General features: G+C 53.5%; 1 protein-coding gene across 2 annotated transcripts; it reads right to left on the bottom strand.

Moving 5' to 3' along the window:
- Positions 1-569: 569 nt before the first annotated feature.
- On the bottom strand, positions 570-7470 carry MRPL23 (mitochondrial ribosomal protein L23). Of its 2 annotated transcripts, XM_082342625.1 has the most exons (5): positions 7392-7470; positions 5604-5726; positions 4648-4730; positions 3928-4001; positions 570-778 (listed from the first exon to the last, which is right to left on the bottom strand). In XM_082342625.1, exons 1-5 carry the CDS (start codon positions 7406-7408, stop codon positions 614-616), a joined length of 462 nt encoding a protein of 153 aa, XP_082198751.1. In that variant the 5' UTR covers positions 7409-7470; the 3' UTR covers positions 570-613. The 2 variants fall into 2 exon arrangements, with proteins under 2 accessions (XP_082198751.1, XP_082198750.1); XM_082342624.1 differs by lacking the exons at positions 570-778; positions 3928-4001 and adding an exon at positions 4228-4581 and having other exon boundaries at positions 4616-4730.
- Between the last annotated feature and the right edge of the window lie 10975 nt (positions 7471-18445).

Below are 18445 nucleotides of genomic sequence, written 5' to 3'. Positions count from 1 at the left end.
AGAGAAATCAAGCTGCGGGTGCATCTCAGGAACCGGAGATGCAGGGAACCAGGCTCCCGGACCCCCCGGGACCAGCGCCACCTCTACCCCCATCCCGCGGGTGCCCGGGTGCTGGTCGTCCCTGACCGCGCTCCGCTTCCCACCTGCAAGCCTTCGGCCCGGCAATCCTTCCAGACGCGGCCTTGCTCTGGACTAGTCCCCTAAACCCCACTCTCTCTGGATCCCCCGCCCTCCCTGCTCAAGACCACACTGGACTGTGCCACCCTGGACCCCCAGCCCGGACGGGCTCTCTCCCAGCGGCCACACCGACCCCTGCCCTCAGCACTCACTCTGATCTCCCCCACAAACCGCCCGAAGCAAGCTCTTCAACAGAGCAGCTCAGGATGACTTCCTGGGTGCTCTGGAAGTGGGTCTCCCCCCCCAGCTGGACAGGGTTCTGGGCCTGCCTGGCTCGCCTTGCGCCCATGGGACCCTGACGAGACACGTGGGCCACCCGCGGCCGGGCCCCTGCTCTCAGGGTGGGGGCAGGGCCCAGAGCACAGAGCATGGGGGGGGGGCCTGGGCCGGTCTCCACAAGCAGCACTTTTATTAGAGTTGAGCTGTCAGCCGCCCGTCACAGGCCGAACCAGCCGGGGACGCCCCCGCGCCGGGGGTCGCAGCTCTGCCTCCGCCGCTGGTCTTCCAGGACCTGGTCCCGCAGGTCCTCATCCGCAGAACTGCCTTCAGGCCTCTTTTTCTCAGGAAACAGATCTGGGAACGTGAAGGTCTGTCCGTGCGCCTGGGGAGGAAAGACACGGGCTCAGCCTGCAGCGCGGGCGGGACAGGCCGGGAGCCCCATGGGAAGGTCCGTGGCCAGATGGAACCTGCCCGCCCATCGCCTCCAGGACAGACGCAGGCCGGGCCCCAGCCCTCTGCGGTGGAAACCACTGCTGTGACAAGGCCCCTCATCGAGGCCAGCTCTTCAGGCAGCGTGCCCCCATCCGGGGGAGCCCAGCAGAGCACCCACTCCAGGCAGGAGTCGCCCGGCCATACTGGGGGCAGGGGCGAGGAAACAAGGCACAGATCGTGTCTGCTGCCTCCCTGGAACGTCTTCCACCCAAAATACCTACAGGCCTTTACCCACATTAAAGACTAACCCTCCTCCCGGCTCAGAGCTTGGCAAATAAAACGCATGTAACGTACAAAGAAACGTACATGCGAGCAGTCTATAAATCAAGACCGGCTTTGCAAATTAACTGGTTTTACATCTTCCACTAAAAGTTCAGAACACGTGAGTGCCGGCCAAGTCCCAGCCCGGACCCCCAGCACGTGGTCGGGGTACCAGCCCGGCCCGTCAGTGGGCCGGAGGGAGGAGGGGACCCCAAACAACGTGAGGTGCGGGGCCACCTCCACGTGCTACACATCGCAAAGCAGTTCCAAGGATGGGGGCGGGGGGGGGCGGGGAACGACCCGGGCCAACGCTCCCAGGGCTGCGCCGTCCACCTCCAGACGGGCAGAGAAGGACCGGATCTGGAAAATTTTAATAAGTAAAATCAGTGAAGTGCGCTTGGTTCTTGGAGACCCTTGTTTTGTGAAGACATTTGGATTCGGGCAGGCGGCCAAGCGTGATCTGAAACAGCCCACGTACTCGGCCCTGAGAACGGGAGGTTTATAAATCCCGCTCACACGGCGCGGAGTGCAGGCCCCGAGTGATGAAAGGCAGCAACCGTGTGCTCGGTAGCCAGCCTGCAGGAGGAGTCGCTTACACACTTCAAAACTTTCTTTCTTCTTCTTTAAAATACCAAAGGGCAATAGTTTACATGCAGGGCTGATTGCCCAGAATGGGGGATTTATGTTTAATATACCGAGGTGATTCTGCTAGTTTTCTGAGGTGGGGGAAACCTAAAATGACATTTTAAAATATAAATACAAAGATGGCAATCCGCAATAGCTTGGGAAAAAACGGAGGGCGCCGCTGGGAGAAATTCCTCGTTTTCTCACCGAGACAAGCGCCGGGTGTGGGTGCCGACTGCGGCTCCTGGGGGTTCCCTTCCTAGAGAAATTCACCTTGTACTTTCAGAAATAAAACCCTCCATCCTTCCAAAGCTGACCAGCGGAAAAGAACAGGAGGGGAGGAAAGTGTCGCAGTGAAAAGCGAAGACGCCGGCCCGGGACGGTGAGGGGCGGGCAGGGTGGCGGGGGGGGGGGGGGGCAGGCTCTCTGTCACCAGCAGGCTTCAGCTTCAGCCTGGGGGCCGAGGCTCCTTGCTGTGGGGTGACCCAGGCTCGCTAGCTCCCCGACTCTGGGCCAAAGAGACGGTTATCAGCTCGTGGGAGGAAACCCGGGACCCCCACTACGGGGGACCAGCTTTCCCGAAGCAGCCAACTCCGAACAAATCCAGGAATTTCACTTGTCTTCCTGATGGACCTCTGTGTGCTCTGCGATCAGCTCGGTGATGAGAAGCCCAGAAACGAGGCCCCAAGGGACACACGGGGAGGACGTCTCCGCAGACGGAGGACAGAGAGGGAACCCCTTCGGGGGGCGAGGGTCCAACCCCCCGGCCGGTTTCCAGGCAGAGATCTGCCGGAGTCGGGCGGGGTGGAGGCAGGGGGGGGATCCGTTACAAATTGAATTTTGCAGCGGAGGGAAGCGTGCCTGGCGGGGACGCCCTGTGCCCCCACTTGTGCGGCCCTGATTTCACAGGGGAAGAAAGGCGGCCGGGTGGCAGCTGCAGATACCAGATCCCAGGCCGCGCAGCTCAGCTTCCAGAGCAAGGTGGGGCCCGGGAAACGCAAGGGCTCGGATGACTCAAAAGCCACTTGTAACTATAGCTCTCGCTGAAGGGCCTCGTGGCGAATGCCGACATATGGGGTGTCAACCGGCGTGCCGTGACAAAGACAGATGGCCCGATTTAACACAGAGGACACAGGCGTCTTTATAAGGCCAACGGCCACTCTCCCTGCCTGGACTGGCTGATTTTATGCACAGCAAATATTAGGCCAAATAATTACGGGGGCCCCTGTTTAGAACAACTGTGACTGTTTTTCAGAAAAGCTGCCATGCTAACTTGGTCTTTCAACAAACTGCCTCCTAAGGCCCAAAATAGGCCCTGGGGCCGGTGGGTGTTTTCATAATAGCGCTACTGCCATCTAGCGGCCCCGGGGCCCGCGGGCTCCCCGCTCTGACCCAGGCTGTTTACGAGGAAAGTAAAGAGACTGGAAGACCCCCACCCCCTCCCCCGCCGCCCAGGGTTTCAAACGCAGGGCAGCTAACAGACTCTGTGGGCAGGTCCAAGGTCACGTGTCCCGGCAGAGGAATCCTGCCTGGAGCCCACGGGGCCTTGGTGCTGGGGGGCCAAGGCTGTCCATTCTGAGTCAAGAGCATATCTGGGAAAGCATGTCTGGGGGCAGCTCAGGCTGGAAAGGAAGAGCCCGGAAAGGGGCTTGGAAAACGCGTGCCTTCCTCTAGCCAGGTCTGGGTTTCGGTCAGCAAAGGCTCAGATGGGGTGCTGGACACTCTTTCCGGAGCCCCTCGCTAGGCAGGGGACACAGTGAAGAGAACCTGGGGGAGTGTGCCGCACCCCGCAGTCAGGCCCAGAGGAGAGGGGGTCAGCCAGGACCCCAGCACACCCCAAGTGGTCTGGCTTGACACCGAGGCCCCAGCGGGAACCTCCACCCGCATGGCATTAACCGCTTCCTTGCTTTGACGCTCGCCAGCCCTGGTTTCTGCCTGAACCCACCCCAAGCCCAGCGGGCCCACATCCGCCCACCGCACGTCCAGGGCTGGCCCCCGAGAAGTCCCCCAGCACCCGTCCCCTCCCACCTCTGAGCTGTGCTTTGAACCCCAGCTCCCCCCGGGGCTCCACGCGGGTGAGAACTAGGTGCCAGCCGGGGGCCCCAGGATCCTGCCCGCCCCCCGCCCCAGGTCACGGCCGGGGTGAGCGCTCACCAGCTGCACGTAGGCCACCTTGGAGTCTGGTTTCTTTATCCTGACGTTCCTGTAATCCCTCCTGCTGCTGGAACCTGTCGGAAGGGGGGGAGACAAAAACCTTCACTCCCAGCATGACGTTTCCAGCCCCACTAATCCAGGAACCCACTTTCTAGAAACAGGCAAACACGCAGGCACCGTCGGGCTACAGACTGCAGGCGGCACGCCCTGGGCCACTAGGCCAGGCTCGCGCGGGCAGGCGCCACCACCGCCAACCTCCGCGCGGTGGAAACCCAAACGTGTCTAAAATAACTCAAGAAACGGCTTTCTGCCCTGTCAGCACAGAGGCTCTTGCTGTCTGACCTCCCCTCGACGGAGGGTCGTCATATTTACAACTGGGCAACCGGGGGCTGGGGGGGCAGGGGTCAACAGGAAGGAACGAGAAAGGCCCAGGGGAATAAAAACAGCGCTTTGCTGACCGGCCCGGGGGCAGGCGGGGGAGCGGGTGGGTGGGTTGAGCGTGGGGCCCTGCTCTGAGCAGCCGGCAGGGCCAGGCCACCCAAGTTCCAGCCCTGGGAGGCCACCTCCACCCTGCGCGTGCCTCAGTTTCCTCATGCGCAAAGGACCACGTGCCAGAGTGGCTGTGAGGGGGACCAGGCCAGCGGCGCGGGCAGCCTGGGCCACGGGAGCTCCGCGGAGGAGCCCACACCAGAGAGGGCAGCCCCCGCCCTGGGCACCCACCGTGCTGCACCCTCGTCCGCACGGCAGCCACGGGCACGTTGTAAATGCGCTCGAGGTAACTCCTGAGGTCCACTCTGGTCATCCTGGGGCAAAGGAGAAAGAAAGGAAGTCTGAACAGGGCCGGGGTACAAGGCGGCCCGCCCGACGGGGTGAGCTGCCGACCGCAGGCCCCGGGTGGGAGTGGGCTCGGGGGAGGCCAGGGCTGAGGCCGGGCCCCGCTGACTCCGGAGATGCAGCCCCTGGTCCCCAGCCAGCACACTTGCATCCGGACGCAGCAGTGAGGGGGTGACGGGGGACCAGCCCCCAGGACTCAGCTCTGTTCTCTCTTCCACTGGTCACACTCCCTGGGGGCCCAGCTTTCAAGGGGAGGGGCGGGACGGTCTGCGAGTGCCCCCTGGCTGCCAGGAGCTGCCCGCAGCGCCCGGCCACCCGCTCTGCAGCTGCCGCCCTGCCCGCAGCACCCTCCCGGCAGGCGCTTCCCAGAAATGACGGTCAAGGGGATGGTGGGCTAGGCCCCATGCCCTCGTCACCCTACATGGGCCTCACACGGAAGCTCAAGCCAACCCCGGAACCCCTAAGACTTCAGCATTGGACACAGGGAGGCTGTGTCCCTTCGGTAACTGGGGCCTCCGTGAAGGCCCCACTTGAGGACGAAGGCTTTGGAAGCCACGGTGAGCGGGTGCAGGAGTCACAGCCCAGCCTCCTGGAAAGAGCAGCCAGGACCGAGGCAAGACGAGAAGTCAGGTCTCAGGCCAGGCTTCCCGGGGCCGGCGGGGAGCAGAACACCCCGAGGCCCGGCACACACCAGACCTCGGACAGTGCGGAGCTGCCTGCGTGGTTTTCACGGCAGGAAGAACCTTGCTTGTGAGTGGGGTTCGGCGGCACCTCTGGGGCTGTGGGCCCCTCGGGGCACTCCCCAGCCTGAATTCCTCTGGGGGCGGGGAGGGGGGGCTTACTCCATGGGGATCCGGAACTGCACAGTGTCCTCGGGCTGGGCCATGCCGGGCCGCACCAGCTGGATGAAGAAGTTGGTACGGAAGACCCGGAGCTGGGGGTTGCCCAGCTGGTACAGAGGGTACCTACAAGGGGGAGAGGGGTCGTGTCAAACGTTCAGAACACGAGGCTCCCAGGACACCCCAGCAGGGTCCGCAGGTCATCACGCCCACGGGGCCGGGGAGCCAAGGGGGCAGTCACCCACAGGCCACCCCCTCGGCTCACCCGGCGTGGGCGGCCAGTCCCCAGTCCCCGGGGCAGTGTGGCCTGTTGACCCCCAAGGTCAGCCTTTGGAAAGGACCGGTGAATGATTCATGAACAGAGGCCAGAGGACATGCCCACCCCACCCCGTAAACAGGCTCAGAGTCATGTGTTTGTTCAAAGTGCCGGTCCCAAAGGCACGCGGCCCCCGCATGGCTGTCGCCCTCCAGGAATGGGCCCCACACAGGGCGCGCCCTCTAGCTCCCTTCAGCTCAGGTGAGGGGGGATCGGTCAGAACCAGCTTATTCTGCACTGGCCCACCCCCGCGGTGGGGAAAGGGATGGGGCCACCTCCACACCCCCTGCGCTGGGAACGCCAGTTCATCCTTGACAAGCGTGAAGATCAACAGATAAGAGGCTCGGGAGAGGTGGTGTGTGCAGATCACCAGCTACAAGCTGACCGCCCGCCTGCCCCACCCCCCAAACCCCCAAAGTGAGCAGAGGCATCTAGAAGGTGCAGGCGGCCACCACCTGTGGCTCCCACCCAACTGCCCCTGCCAGCTGGACCCATGCTCCCGGTGGGGTTTGGTGGGCCAGGAGGGCTACGCTGCCAACTGGGCCTCGGGGCTGGGGTGAGGAGGGGGCCCAAGGTCCACAGGGGCTGCAAGGGGGCCAGGGGTCTACTGGGAGCCCAGGGGACGGGTCTTGGTGGAGGGTGGGCACAGGGGCTGAGGATGCCATCTAGGGTCCCTGGTGACCAATTTGCAGCACAGCACGTGGCCCCTGATCTTGGGGAGCACCCAGCACCAGGGAAGAGGGCTCAGTGAAGCCAAATCTCACGCTGCCTCTGGGCCTCACAAGTCTGGGAAGCGTGAGGGGGTCAGGAGCCGAGGTCCAGGGTGTGGCATCCTGAGGGGGCAGGGCTCAGGCACCCTGGCACAGGCCGGGGCACCCGCAGAAGAACGAGTGCTGAGCTGAGTGCTAGGTAACGTCTCCCGGGGTCTCCTGGCGACCCAGTCCCACGTGGCAGCTGCCCCATTAGAAGCTGGTGGCACAGCCTTCTCCGCTGTGCCGGAGAGGCGGGAGGGGCAGGTTCTGGAAGCGCGGGGCTGCTCGCCCAGGACCGAGCCTCGCTCTGCCCTCGTGGGGGTCCAGGCCGGCGGGCGGCCACCCAGGCTCACACCTTCCCCCTGGTGACCAGCGGCGAGCACTGCAAGGGGCGCAGTCTGGGGCCCCTGGGGAGCTGCGGGGGTGGGGGGCGCGGTCGGCCGGAGGGGGCCGAAGCCCGAGGTCGGCGGGGCCCAGACCCGCGAACCTTCTGTCCCACCCGCCCTCGCCAAGCGTCAGGCCCGACCCCCAAGGGGCGGCCCGGGCCCCTCCGGCTCCGGAACGACCACCCCCGCCCCGCCCCGCCCCGCCCCCACGGGCGCCTCGACGCCGCACGTTCCGCGCGGGGCTCTGAGTCGCGTCCCCGCGGCCCGGCACGGCCCCCGCAGCAAAGTCCCGGGCGCGGCCACGCCCCCGACCCCGCGCCCCGGGACCCCCACTCACAGCACATTCCGCGCCATCGCCGGCTTCCGGGGCCGCGGGCGGAAGGAGAGGCGCGCCCGGCCCGGACTCGCACCGCCGCAGCGCCCCCTGGCGCCCGGGAGGACGCGCGCAGCCCGCGCACCTGGGCCGCACCTGGCGGCCCGCCCCGCCCCAGCCCCACCGCCCTGTGCACCTGAGCCCCGCCTGACCCCACCTGACCTCCATCGCCCTGCGCACCTGGGCCCCACCTGACTCCCGAAGCTCCGCTCACCCAGTACCCACTCCCCACCCCTCACGCCCCGCTCATGCCCGGCAGCACACCCCAGTCCCACATGTCCCCCCTCCACCCTGGGCCCAGCACACCAGTGGACCACCACGCATGCCCCCCACACACCCGCCCGTGCCCAGGATAACTGCAGGTCACCCCGCCCAGAGCCTGCCACCCTTCCAGCTGCTGGCCAAGGTGGGAGGCTGGGGGAGTTGGGGAGGGGAGGGTGTGTCGGAGGCCCCTCTCTCCACCTGGCGGAGGTGGTTTCCTCCCTCCCTCCCTGGCCCCCACCCCAGTCCTTCTGGCCGGCCCAGCTGGGGCCCCTGCCCTGGGCCACTCTCCCCATCCCCTGAGACCCCCCCCAACCAGGTGCCCCAGCCACGCCTCCCCTGTGAGGCTGCTGGCTTCTCCAGGCCTCTGCTGGGCACCCCACTTCCAGCCTCTGCACAGCACAACACTCACGGGGGACCCCCTCCATAGGGCCAAACCCTGGGCCCACTGCCCCCCCCCCCCCCCGCAGACACACACGCAGCAGGCAGACCTGTGGGGAGGAGAGGGCCGCAGCCTCCCCCCTCCCGGTCCCGGTCCCCAGGCCCTGGTCCCCTCTGCTCCCTGCTTCCAGCCTCCCCCAACCAGACTGTCTGGTTCCCCTGTGCATCCCACAGCACCCCACCCTAAGTGCTCTTCAGGGCAGGGAGGGCATTCCACAGTCTGCAGGGAGAGAAGGGACCCCAGGAAGCAGGGGAAGGTCCCTGCCGGGAGGCCAGGAGCAGGCCTCCAGCGTGGGGGTGGAACGGCAAGGAGGCAAGAACAGAAGGAGGCTGAGGAGGGGCAGGCATCGCGCTCCTGGGCGGGGCTGGGTGCTGGGGAGGGGGCTGGAGTGCCCTGCTTACTGGAGTGTTTGGTGGTGGAGACCTCACGTGGATTCGTCTAGGATGAAGAAACTGACATTGGGGAGCGGGTGCTGGGGCGGGGTCAGCTGTGACTGGGGCGGGGGAGGGACAATGGCCTGCTGGGGAGGACCAGGGGAGGGCAGAGAAATGTCCGGCCCTTGTGGGATGGAGGGGGTCCAGGCTCGTTTGCAGGGGGACACGCCATGCTGGAGGGGCTGCTGTGCCAGGGCCCCGTGAGGCTGACAGGTGACCTTGGCAGGGCCCAAGGAGGTGGGGAGATGGCTGGAGCTGGAAAATGGGGGTCCCCGGACTTGGAGGCCAGGAGGCTTTCTTCTTCTTTCTGTAAAGCTTTAACTCAGCAGCCATATTCCAACCCAAAGGTCCTGATGGTGCTCAGAGATGTGGCAGGAACTGGAGCTCAGAGCCGTGCGTGCCTGATGGGAGGGGCCATAGTTAGGCGCCGTGCTGGATTTCAGTGGGCGTTGCTCTGATCAGTGGGGCTGAGGGAGCTGAGGTCCTCGAGGAGGGTGGGGCCGGGATGGGGTCTCAATGGTGCAGACCCCCAACACTCGGACCCTGCTTCTCTGATTATCTGCCAACTGGATTCCTCCCCTCAAGGCCTGGGACCTGTGAGTGTAAGGTGGGTCTCGACCCCCACAGCCTGGGGAGCCCACGTGTGGCCCTCCTCTCCTCCTCCTTCCCCTGTGTCATCACATCTATCCCCTCACTGCTTTTCATGGCTTCACGCGGCTAAGTTTGCCAAGTAAAGGAGAGGAGGCCCAGTTAAATCTGAAGCTCAGATAAACAACATTTTTTGTTATTTGTTTTTTAATAGACTCTTTTAAGAATGATTTTAGGTGTACAGAAAAATTGCTCAGAAAGTACAAAGAATTCCCTATACTCTGTCTCTCCTGCCCCCCATTCTCCCGAATTATTAACACTTGCACGGATGTGATACAGTTGTTACAATTGATGGACCAATGCCGATACATTAATATTAGCTGAAGTCCTTAGTTCACGTTAAGGTTCGCTCTTGGTGTTGTACATTCTACAGGTTTTGACAGATGTATAACGACCTGTGTCCACCGTTACAGAGTAACTACAGAGTAGTTTCACTGCCTGAAAAACCATCTGTGCTCCTTATTTTCATCCCTCCTCCTAACCCCTGGCAACCATAGGTCATTTTACTGTCCCCATGGTTTTGCCTTTTCCAGAATGTCCTGTGGTTAGGATCATACAGTATGTAGCCTTTTCAGATTGGCTTCTTTCTCTTGGTCATAGGCATTTATGTTTCCTCTGTGTCTTTTCATGGCTTGATGGCTCCTTTCTCTTTAGCACTGAATAATATTCCGTTGTCTGAGGTACCACAGAAATGGATCCACTCAACCACCGAAGGGCATCTTGGTTGCTTCCACATTTTGGCAATTATGAATCAGCTGCTGTAAACCTCCAGGTGGAGGTTTCTGCATGGACGTAAGTTTTCAGCTCCTTTGGGTAAGTACCAAGAAGCATGACGCCTGGATCGTATGGTGAGAGTGTGTGTAGTTCTGTAAGAAACCACCAGCTTGTCTTCCAAAGTGGCTGAGCCATCTTGCATCCCCACCAGCAACAAGGCGGATTCTGTTGTTCCACATTTTCACCCGCATTTGTTGGTGTCAGTGTTTTGGATGTGGGCCTAACAGGCGTGTAGGGATATAATTCTTTTATGTTTTAACATACATTTTCATTTGCTAGATCTGACATCCCCACCTGGGGCCCCACCACGCCTTGGTGCCGGGGAGGCCCAGAAGTGGCCCAGGGGAGGAGGACCCCCCATGGGCAGGTGAGGGGGGGTGGGTGGTCAGCAGGAGTCTTCCTGGGAGGGCAGCTTCCCCGCTGCGCTTTGCAAGTCACACTGGGGAGCTGGGGCTTCCTTCAGAGAGCAGTGGGCTTCGCTGTAGTGCTCCAAGGGAGGGACGAGATGAGCTTGGAAGCACCTCGGGACTGCAGCTGAGGATGCGGGCACCTGAATAAAATAAAAGAGTGAGATACACTGGGCTCCCTTGGAAATGTGGGGTGGGGGGAAGGGTAACAGAGGTTGGAGGGGGCTTTAATGAGGCTGTCAGAGAGGCCCCACAGAGGAGACAGCATTTCCAGGGCACGCAGACGGCATGTGCAAAGGCCCCCAGCCAGATGGGAGGGATGGGGAGGGTGAGGTGTGGGGAGGGGGCTGGGAGCACCCATGGTCTCTAAGCACCAGGCCCTGAGATCTCCCCGGGTTCACAGACCCAGGAGCGGTCCAAACCCCATCTTTCTGGGTTTGGGGAGGCTTCATTATAGAATACAATTGATTAAATCATTGGCCGCTGATCATGGATTCAACCTCCAGCCCGTCTCTAGTCCTCTGCTCAGGGTTGGCTCTCCTGACCTCAGCCCCCTCCCTTAGGTCTTTTCCCAAAGCCTCCTCATGAACAGAAACCCAGTAGCGCTGCAAAGGGACTTGCTATGAATATGAATAACAAGACACCCATTTCACCTTCATGGCTCTCAGCGGTTTAAGGAACTGAGGACAAAACTCCAAATATTACAATAAATGATGCTCCCATTGGTCTTACTGCTCAGGAAATTCCAAGGGTCTTGGGAGGAAGCTGGCAGCCAGGGAGTGGGGACAAAGACCAGACCTATATTTCTTATAAATCTCTGTATCACAGCCTGTTTTTGTAACTTGGGAGACTCCAAATGTTTCAGAAAGCTCTGAGGACAATTCCAAAGAGGGAAGGGGGGAGACCAGTAAATACGTGATTCTGATAAAGGGGTACGTGCAATCAAGCACACGTCTTGTAGAAGATGTTTTTAATGGTTTTAGTGCTTTTCTAAGAATGGGAAGATGCAGGAAACTGGGTTCATAACATTTTCTCCTGAAAAACTATCTGAGGGCCAGTTCTGCCAGTTTTCCCAGAGTGCCTCATCCTGCTCCTTTGTCCTGAACCTCTTTCAGGGTGTGTTGTAGGTCAGCGACTGTGGTGGCTGATGACTTCATTCTTGTAGAACTGGATGGTGGGCAACATTCTTTATTTTACAATCCCTCCCTTTCCGTCTTAATTTCAACCAAGGTTCGGGAGGCATTTCGTGACCAGTTTGTTCCACGGCGCTAGGAATGCTCATTCCCGAGTCAGACAAGGATTTCCGTGACGGGTCACCCAAGGTGCTGTTGCTGGACCAGGCCCTATTAACAGTCACCCAAAGCCTCTGGACCCCCTGTCCTACTAGTCTGTTATGGTCCAGGAAACGGGTCCCTCTTTCTGTACTTCTTCCTACGTCTAGAGTTACACTATTACAATCATTGATCTTATACAACTGTATATTTGATCAATCATTTCAAGTCTCCTAATCATCATTAATGTTATCTGAGGCTCAATCACACATTTGGTAATGCAAGAAACAATCATCTTGTAAAATAGGCGGAATACACGTCATATAGCTAAGGACATTAATAAGGTCACGAGCAAGTATTTAAGCTAAGAACTTCTATTAGGTGTGGCCCAGTATCTCCCCCGGTCATCTGGCCGGTCTGTTCTGTACCAGTTGCTATCTTTAAGGGAAATGATATATTGCTGTTTCTCATAAAGTCCACCAAAGATGTCTGCACGTACAAGGCCAGTGGTGGGTCATCGTGACCTCTTACAGGACTGAGAAAGGAATGTTATCTTCTAAAGAGTTACATGGCTGACGTCAAAAGAAGAAAAATAGATTTTTATGGTTGAGCAGGTATTTCTTTCCTTGGGGAGGTCTGGTTAATGCATAATGCAGATGCATAATGCCCACCAGAGGGGAGGGGAGAGGCCAAAGGGCAGAGAAAAAATTTCATGTTGAAATTTTTCTTGTCCTGCCTTAGAATTTGAATTTCTTTTCATCAGGTGTTTGCCGTCCATGTTCAGAACTAGCCCTGTGGGATGCACCCCCCCACCCCCCGTGGCCTGTCTGGAGGACGTCCCCTGAGCCCTGCAGGTCTTTCCCCAGGGGTTCTTGGCATCTTCATGAGACCCACCTCTAGCTGGGGTCTGGCACACAATAACCAAGGGTCCTCAGCACTGGGGGAGACCTTTGCAAACTGGAGCAGGGAGAAGTGGAGGAGGGGGAGATGGCGTCTCATTTGTTTTCATTGATACTTTAGTTTCACACCTTTTTGATGTATTTATTGGTCATTTGCATTTCTGATTCTGTAACTTTTCTATGCCTTTTGCTCATTTTTTTCTATAAGGCTGTGTTATGGGCTGACTTGTGTCCCTCCAAACGTTCATATGTGGAAGTCTTAACCCCCAACACCTCAGAATGTGGCTGTGTTTGGAGCTGAGCCTTTAAAGAGGTGATTAAGGTAAAATGAAGTCACTTGGGTGGGTCCTAATCCCATAGGACTGGTGTCCTTATGAGAAGAGGAGATCAGGACACAGACACACATGGAGGGACGACCCTGTGAGGACACAGGGAGAAGATGACCGTCTACACGCTGAGGAGAGAGGCCTCAGGAAGACCAGCCCTGCCCACACCTGGATCTGGGATTCCAGCCTCCAGGGCAGGAGACAGTGCATATCTGCTGTTTAAGCTGCCCCGGCTGTGGGCCTTTGTTATGGTCACCTAGCAAACTAATTAGGGTGTTAATGTTTTCCTTATGGATTTCCAAGTGCATGTAATGTATTAATTATGTTACCCCCTTGTCATATTTGACTCAAAATATTTTCCCACTTTTGTCATTTGCCTTTTAATTTTTTAAAAACAGCTCTATTGATGTATTCTTGACACACAATACACTAAGCACACAATATGACAAGTTCTGAGCTGTGTAGACACCCATGAAACTATCACCACCATCAAGATGGTAAGCACATCCATCACCCCTAATAGTGTCCTCTGACCCCTGCGATCCCTCCTCCCATCCCTTCATGCCATACATCCCCCCCCCCGCAATTCTCAAGCAACCAATGAATTGGTTAGTTTGCATTTTCTAGAGTTTTCTATGAATGGAAGCATATAGTATGTACTCTTTTTTGTCTGACCTCTTTCTTTCCACATAACTATTTTGAGATTCGTCCATGCCTTTTTGTGCATCAGTGGAACATTCCTTCTGATTGCCGTAGTATGGATACACAAAAATTTGTTTATCCATTCGTCTGTTGATGGACATTTGGGTTGTTTCCAGTTTTTGTCAATTAAAAATAAAGCTGCTATTTACATTCATGTGAAAGTCTTTGTAAGGACAAACATTTCCTTTTCTCGTGGGGAAATGCCTAGAAGTAGGATGATGAGGTCACATCTATGCTTAAATTTTAAAGAAAAAAGATACTGCCAAACGGTATCAGTTTACATTTCCAACAGAGATGTGGGGCTTCTCCACATTATGGCCATTTGGGATGGTTAGTCTTTTTAATTTTAGCTATTCTTATAGAGTGCTATCCTGCAATTTTATTTTGCATTTCCCCAGTAGCTAATGGTGTCGTGCATCTTTTCACGTGCTGATTTGCCATCCACTTATCTTGTTTAGTGAAGTGTCTGTTTAGTGAAATGAAGAATCCTTTACCCATTTTCAAAAATTGGGTTTATTATTGAGTTTTAGAGTTCTTTATATATTCTGGATCAGCCCTTTATGAAATATATGCTTTGCAAAAGTTTTCTCCCTCTCAGTGGCTTATCTTTTCATTCTCTTTACAGTGTCTTTGGAGAGCAATTTTTTAAATGTTTTGATGAATTTCAACTCACCAGTTTGTTTTTTTAAGGACCATGCTTTCCATATTGAATGTAGGAAATCTTTGCCTTGTCCGAATTCACAGAGATTTCCCCTTATGTTTTTTAATAGTTCTAGTTTTACATTTAGATCTATGATCCACTTTGAGTTAATTTTTGGATGTAGTATGAGATATAAATCCAAGTTCCTCCTCTCCTTCTCTCTCTCTTTTTTTTTTTTTTTTTTTGCTTGTGGATATCCGATTTGTTCCAGCATGATTTATTGGAAATGCTATCATTTGTGCACTGAATTGCCCCTGCACCTCTGGATGACCAGGTTGTCTATGAATAAAGGAGTTTTCCTTCCTTCTCTTCAATCTGTATGACATTTTCCTGGCAAATTGCAAGAACCTCCAGTACAATGTTGGATGGAAGTGGTCAGAGCAGACATTCTTGTCTTGTTCCTGATTTAAGTGAGAAAACATTCAGTCTTAGATGCCCCTTGTTGGCTGACGAAGTTTCCCTCTACTCCTAAGTTTACTGAGAGTTTTGTATTTTTTTTTTAATCAGGAATGAGTGTTGAATTTTGTCAAATGCTTTTTCTGCACCTATGGAGATGATCATATGGCTCTTCTTTTTTAGTTTGTTAGTATGGTGAATTACTCTGATTGATTTTTAAATGTGGTACCAACCCTACATTCCCAGGATAAAACACTTGGTCATGATGTATTATCAATATTATACATTGTTGAGTTCTATCTGCAAAATTTTGTATGGGATTATTGTGTCTATGTTTATGAGGAATAGTGGTCTGTGGTTTTCTTTTCTTATATTATCTTTGGTTTGGGTATCAAGGTAATGCTGGCCTCATAGAACGAGTCAATTTTTAAATAGAATTTGTATATAATCGCCATTATTTTTTCTTTAACTGGTAAAATCCACCAGTGAAACTGTCTGGGCCTGGAGTTTTCTTTGTGGGAAGGTTTTAAACTACACTTTCAGTTCTTTAATAGATATAGGGTTATTCAGGTTATCTATTTTTCTTTGATATGGGCTTTGGTATTTTGTGTTTTTAAAGACACCTTCATCTAACCTGTCAAATTTATTGTCATAAAGTTGTTCATAATATTCCTTTATTATTCTTTTAATCGCTGTACAATCTGTAGTGATGTCACCTCCCTCATTCCTGACATTGGTAATTTCAGTTCTATCTCTTTATCTCTCTCCTTTCCTGGTCAGATTGGTTCGTGGGTTATCAATTTTTATTGATATTCTCAAAGAACAAAGTTTTGGTTTGATTTTCCTGTTTTTTCTATTGTTCTTCTGTTTTCTATTTCATCAACTTCTACTTGATCTTTATTGTTTCCTCTCTCATGCTTACTTCAGGTTTAATTTGCATTTCTTTTTCTGTTTTTCTTAGGATGGGAGCTGAGGACAATGATTTGAGAGCTTTCTTGTTGTCCAATATAGGCATTTCATGGTAGAAATTTCACCCTGAGTCCTGCTGTAGCAGTTTTGCATAAGTTCCCATGTGTTGTGTTTTTATTTTCATTCTGTTGAGAATGCTTCCTAATTTCCTTTTTTATTTTTCCTTGACTCAAGGGTTATTTGGAAGTGTGTTATTTAAATTCCAAATATTTGAGAATTTCCCAAGGATTTTTGTGTTATTGATTTAAAATTTAATTCCATTATGGTCAAAGAATATAATTTATGTAACTTGAATCCTTCTCAACTTATTAAGTCTTGTTTTATGGCCCAGAACATGGTCTACATTGGTAAATGTTCCATGTGCACTTGGAAAGAATGTGTATTTGAGTGCCTTGTTCTATAAATGTCAATCAAGTTGGTTGGCAGTAATGCCCAAGTTGCCTACCTTCTTGCTGATTTTCTGCCTACTTGTCTAATTATTGAGAGAGGGATACTGAAATCTCTGACTGTAATTGTGGATTTGTCTATTTCTCCTTTCAGTTATGTCATGTTTGGCTTTATGTATATTTCAAAGGTCTGTAATTCCTTTTAACCTGTGTGTGTCTTTATACTTAAAGTGTGTTTCTTGTAGGCAGTACCTAGGGGGACTCTGCCTTTTTAACCCAGTCTGACCATATCTGCCTCTTATTGGGGTGTTTAGACCATTTACACTTAATGTGCTCACCCATAGGTGTGAGTGCATTATCTCTCACGCACATTCTATTTGTCCCGTCTTTTTTTTTCTCCGTTTTTCCTCTTCTTCTGTCTTCTTCTGCATTAATCAAGAGTTTTATGTATTCCATTTTATCTTCTTTGTGGCTCTTTAGCTATAACTCTGTGCTGTTCTTTTGGTGTGTTCTTTAGGGGTTTTAGTTTACAGTGTTAACTTTTCATGGTTGGTTTTGATTGATTGATTTTTCTCCTCCTTATGGCTCACTTTTTCCTGCTTCTTTGCCTGTTTGATAATTTTTGATCAGATGCCAGACATTGTGAGTTTTTCCCTTCGTTGGTGCAGGCTATTTTTGTATTTCTACAAATATTCTGGAGCTTTGTTCTGGGGTGAAGTTAAGTTACCTGGTCATGGTTTGATCCTTTCTAGTCTTGTTTTTCTGATTTGTAACAGGGCGTCTGGCACTGTGCCCCATTCAGGGTGAACTGTTCCCAGTACTGAGGCAGGACCTTTCTGAGTACCCAAGACCCCGTGAAGTGTCCATTTTCCTAGTCTGGTTGGTGGGAACAGACCCTATTCCTAGCCCTGCATGAGCAGTGGGCATTGGTCCCTCCAATCTTCCCAATGCTTCTCTTCTGAGCCTTGAATAATTTCCTCCCAGGCATGTGCTGATCTTTACTTGACTGAATACGTGAGTGGTCCCCTCTGCAGGTCTCCAGGGCTCTCTCCCTGTGCATGCTCTGCTTTCTGATAATCTGTCCTATGAACTTTTGTTGCTTTGGTCTGCCTAGACCCTCAGCTCTTTCTCATCAGCTCAGGGATTCTGTTTGGCTCCCCCTCAATTCCTCCTTCCTCTCTCGAGGAAGCAAGCTGAGCAATTATAAGCCTCAAGCTGATTGTTTCTCGTCTCCTAGGGACCGCTGCTGTTCACTGCCTGATGTCTACTGTTTTGAAAAATACATTGTTTCATGTACTTTTATGGTTGTTGTTGTTGTTTTGTTTTGGGGGTTGTTTAAGGCAGGAGGATAAATCTGGTCCCTGTTTCTGCATCTTGGCCAGAGCAAATGTCTGCCTTTTAATTTTGATGAACATTTTTTGATACACAGAAACTTAAACATTTTAAGTAATGAAGTTTACTGAGCCTTTCCTTTTCTTCCATGATACTTTAATTGTTTGTAAGCTTAGGAAACTGTTCCCTAGCATGAAAGCAGATAAATGCGCACGTACATTTCTCTCTAGTTTTATTGTAAACAATTTTTTTTTTTTTTTTTTTTTTTTTTTACATACTGACCTCTCTAACTCTCCTGGCATGTATTTTGGTATTTGCTTTGAGTGAAAATCTCATTGCCTTTTGCTCCTCCCCTATACATTTCTGATTTTCTCAAACTCCTGATTAAATATCCTGCCACCTTTGACGGAGTTAATCCCAGATTCTTACATTTTCATGGTATCAAGATGATAAACATTGTAGAATTGAAATAACTTGTACAACCTATAAAAGTGGACGATGTGGGGCTATGATTTATTGTCTATATTTGGGTCCACTTCTTAGTAGCTGTGTGACCTTGGGACTCTGCTTAACCCACTCTGAACTTCAATTTGCTCTCTGGAAAATGCAAGGGATGAGAGCATTTACCTCCTGGGGCCACTGTGAAGATTTCAGGAGACAAAGGCAAAGCAGCTTTGCCTGACTGCTAGTGTGCAGGGAGCTCTCCACATGCGTCAGATATGTTGCCTTCACTTTTGAAATCTGCTCTTAATTTTCAAAATTTTCTTGGCTATTCCTGCCTATTTTTTCTTGTATATGAATTTTAGATTCATCTTGCCAACTATCTCCCCACCCCTGACTCACCCCTCACCCCCAAATAAATCCTATCAGAATTTTGGTTGAAAATCTGGTGAACCCGTACGTGAATTTGGGAAGATCTGATGTTTGTAAACTTCAAGAAACCCAAGAACATGATGTGTTTTTTCTTTCTTTCTTTTTCAAATTTCATGTTTATATTTCTCATTAAAGTTTGTCATTTTCTTCCTACAGACCCTGAACATTTCTGAAGAGGGTTTTTGCTAAGTATTTTTA

This window comes from Balaenoptera borealis (assembly GCF_965194805.1).
Source record: "Balaenoptera borealis genome assembly, chromosome: 11".
NCBI lineage: Eukaryota > Metazoa > Chordata > Mammalia > Artiodactyla > Balaenopteridae > Balaenoptera > Balaenoptera borealis.
Note: the sequence above shows the minus strand (reverse complement) of the source record. Positions and strands in the feature narration are given on the sequence as shown.

Coding starts and splice junctions, on each gene's coding strand:
- MRPL23 (XM_082342624.1), bottom strand. Junction 4,731..5,603: donor CAGTTCCGGATCCCCATGGA/GTAAGCCCCCCC, acceptor CCTTTGCCCCAG/GATGACCAGAGTGGACCTCA. Junction 4,582..4,615: donor GGCGGGGGCTGCCCTCTCTG/GTGTGGGCTCCT, acceptor CCCGTGGCCCAG/GCTGCCCGCGCCGCTGGCCT.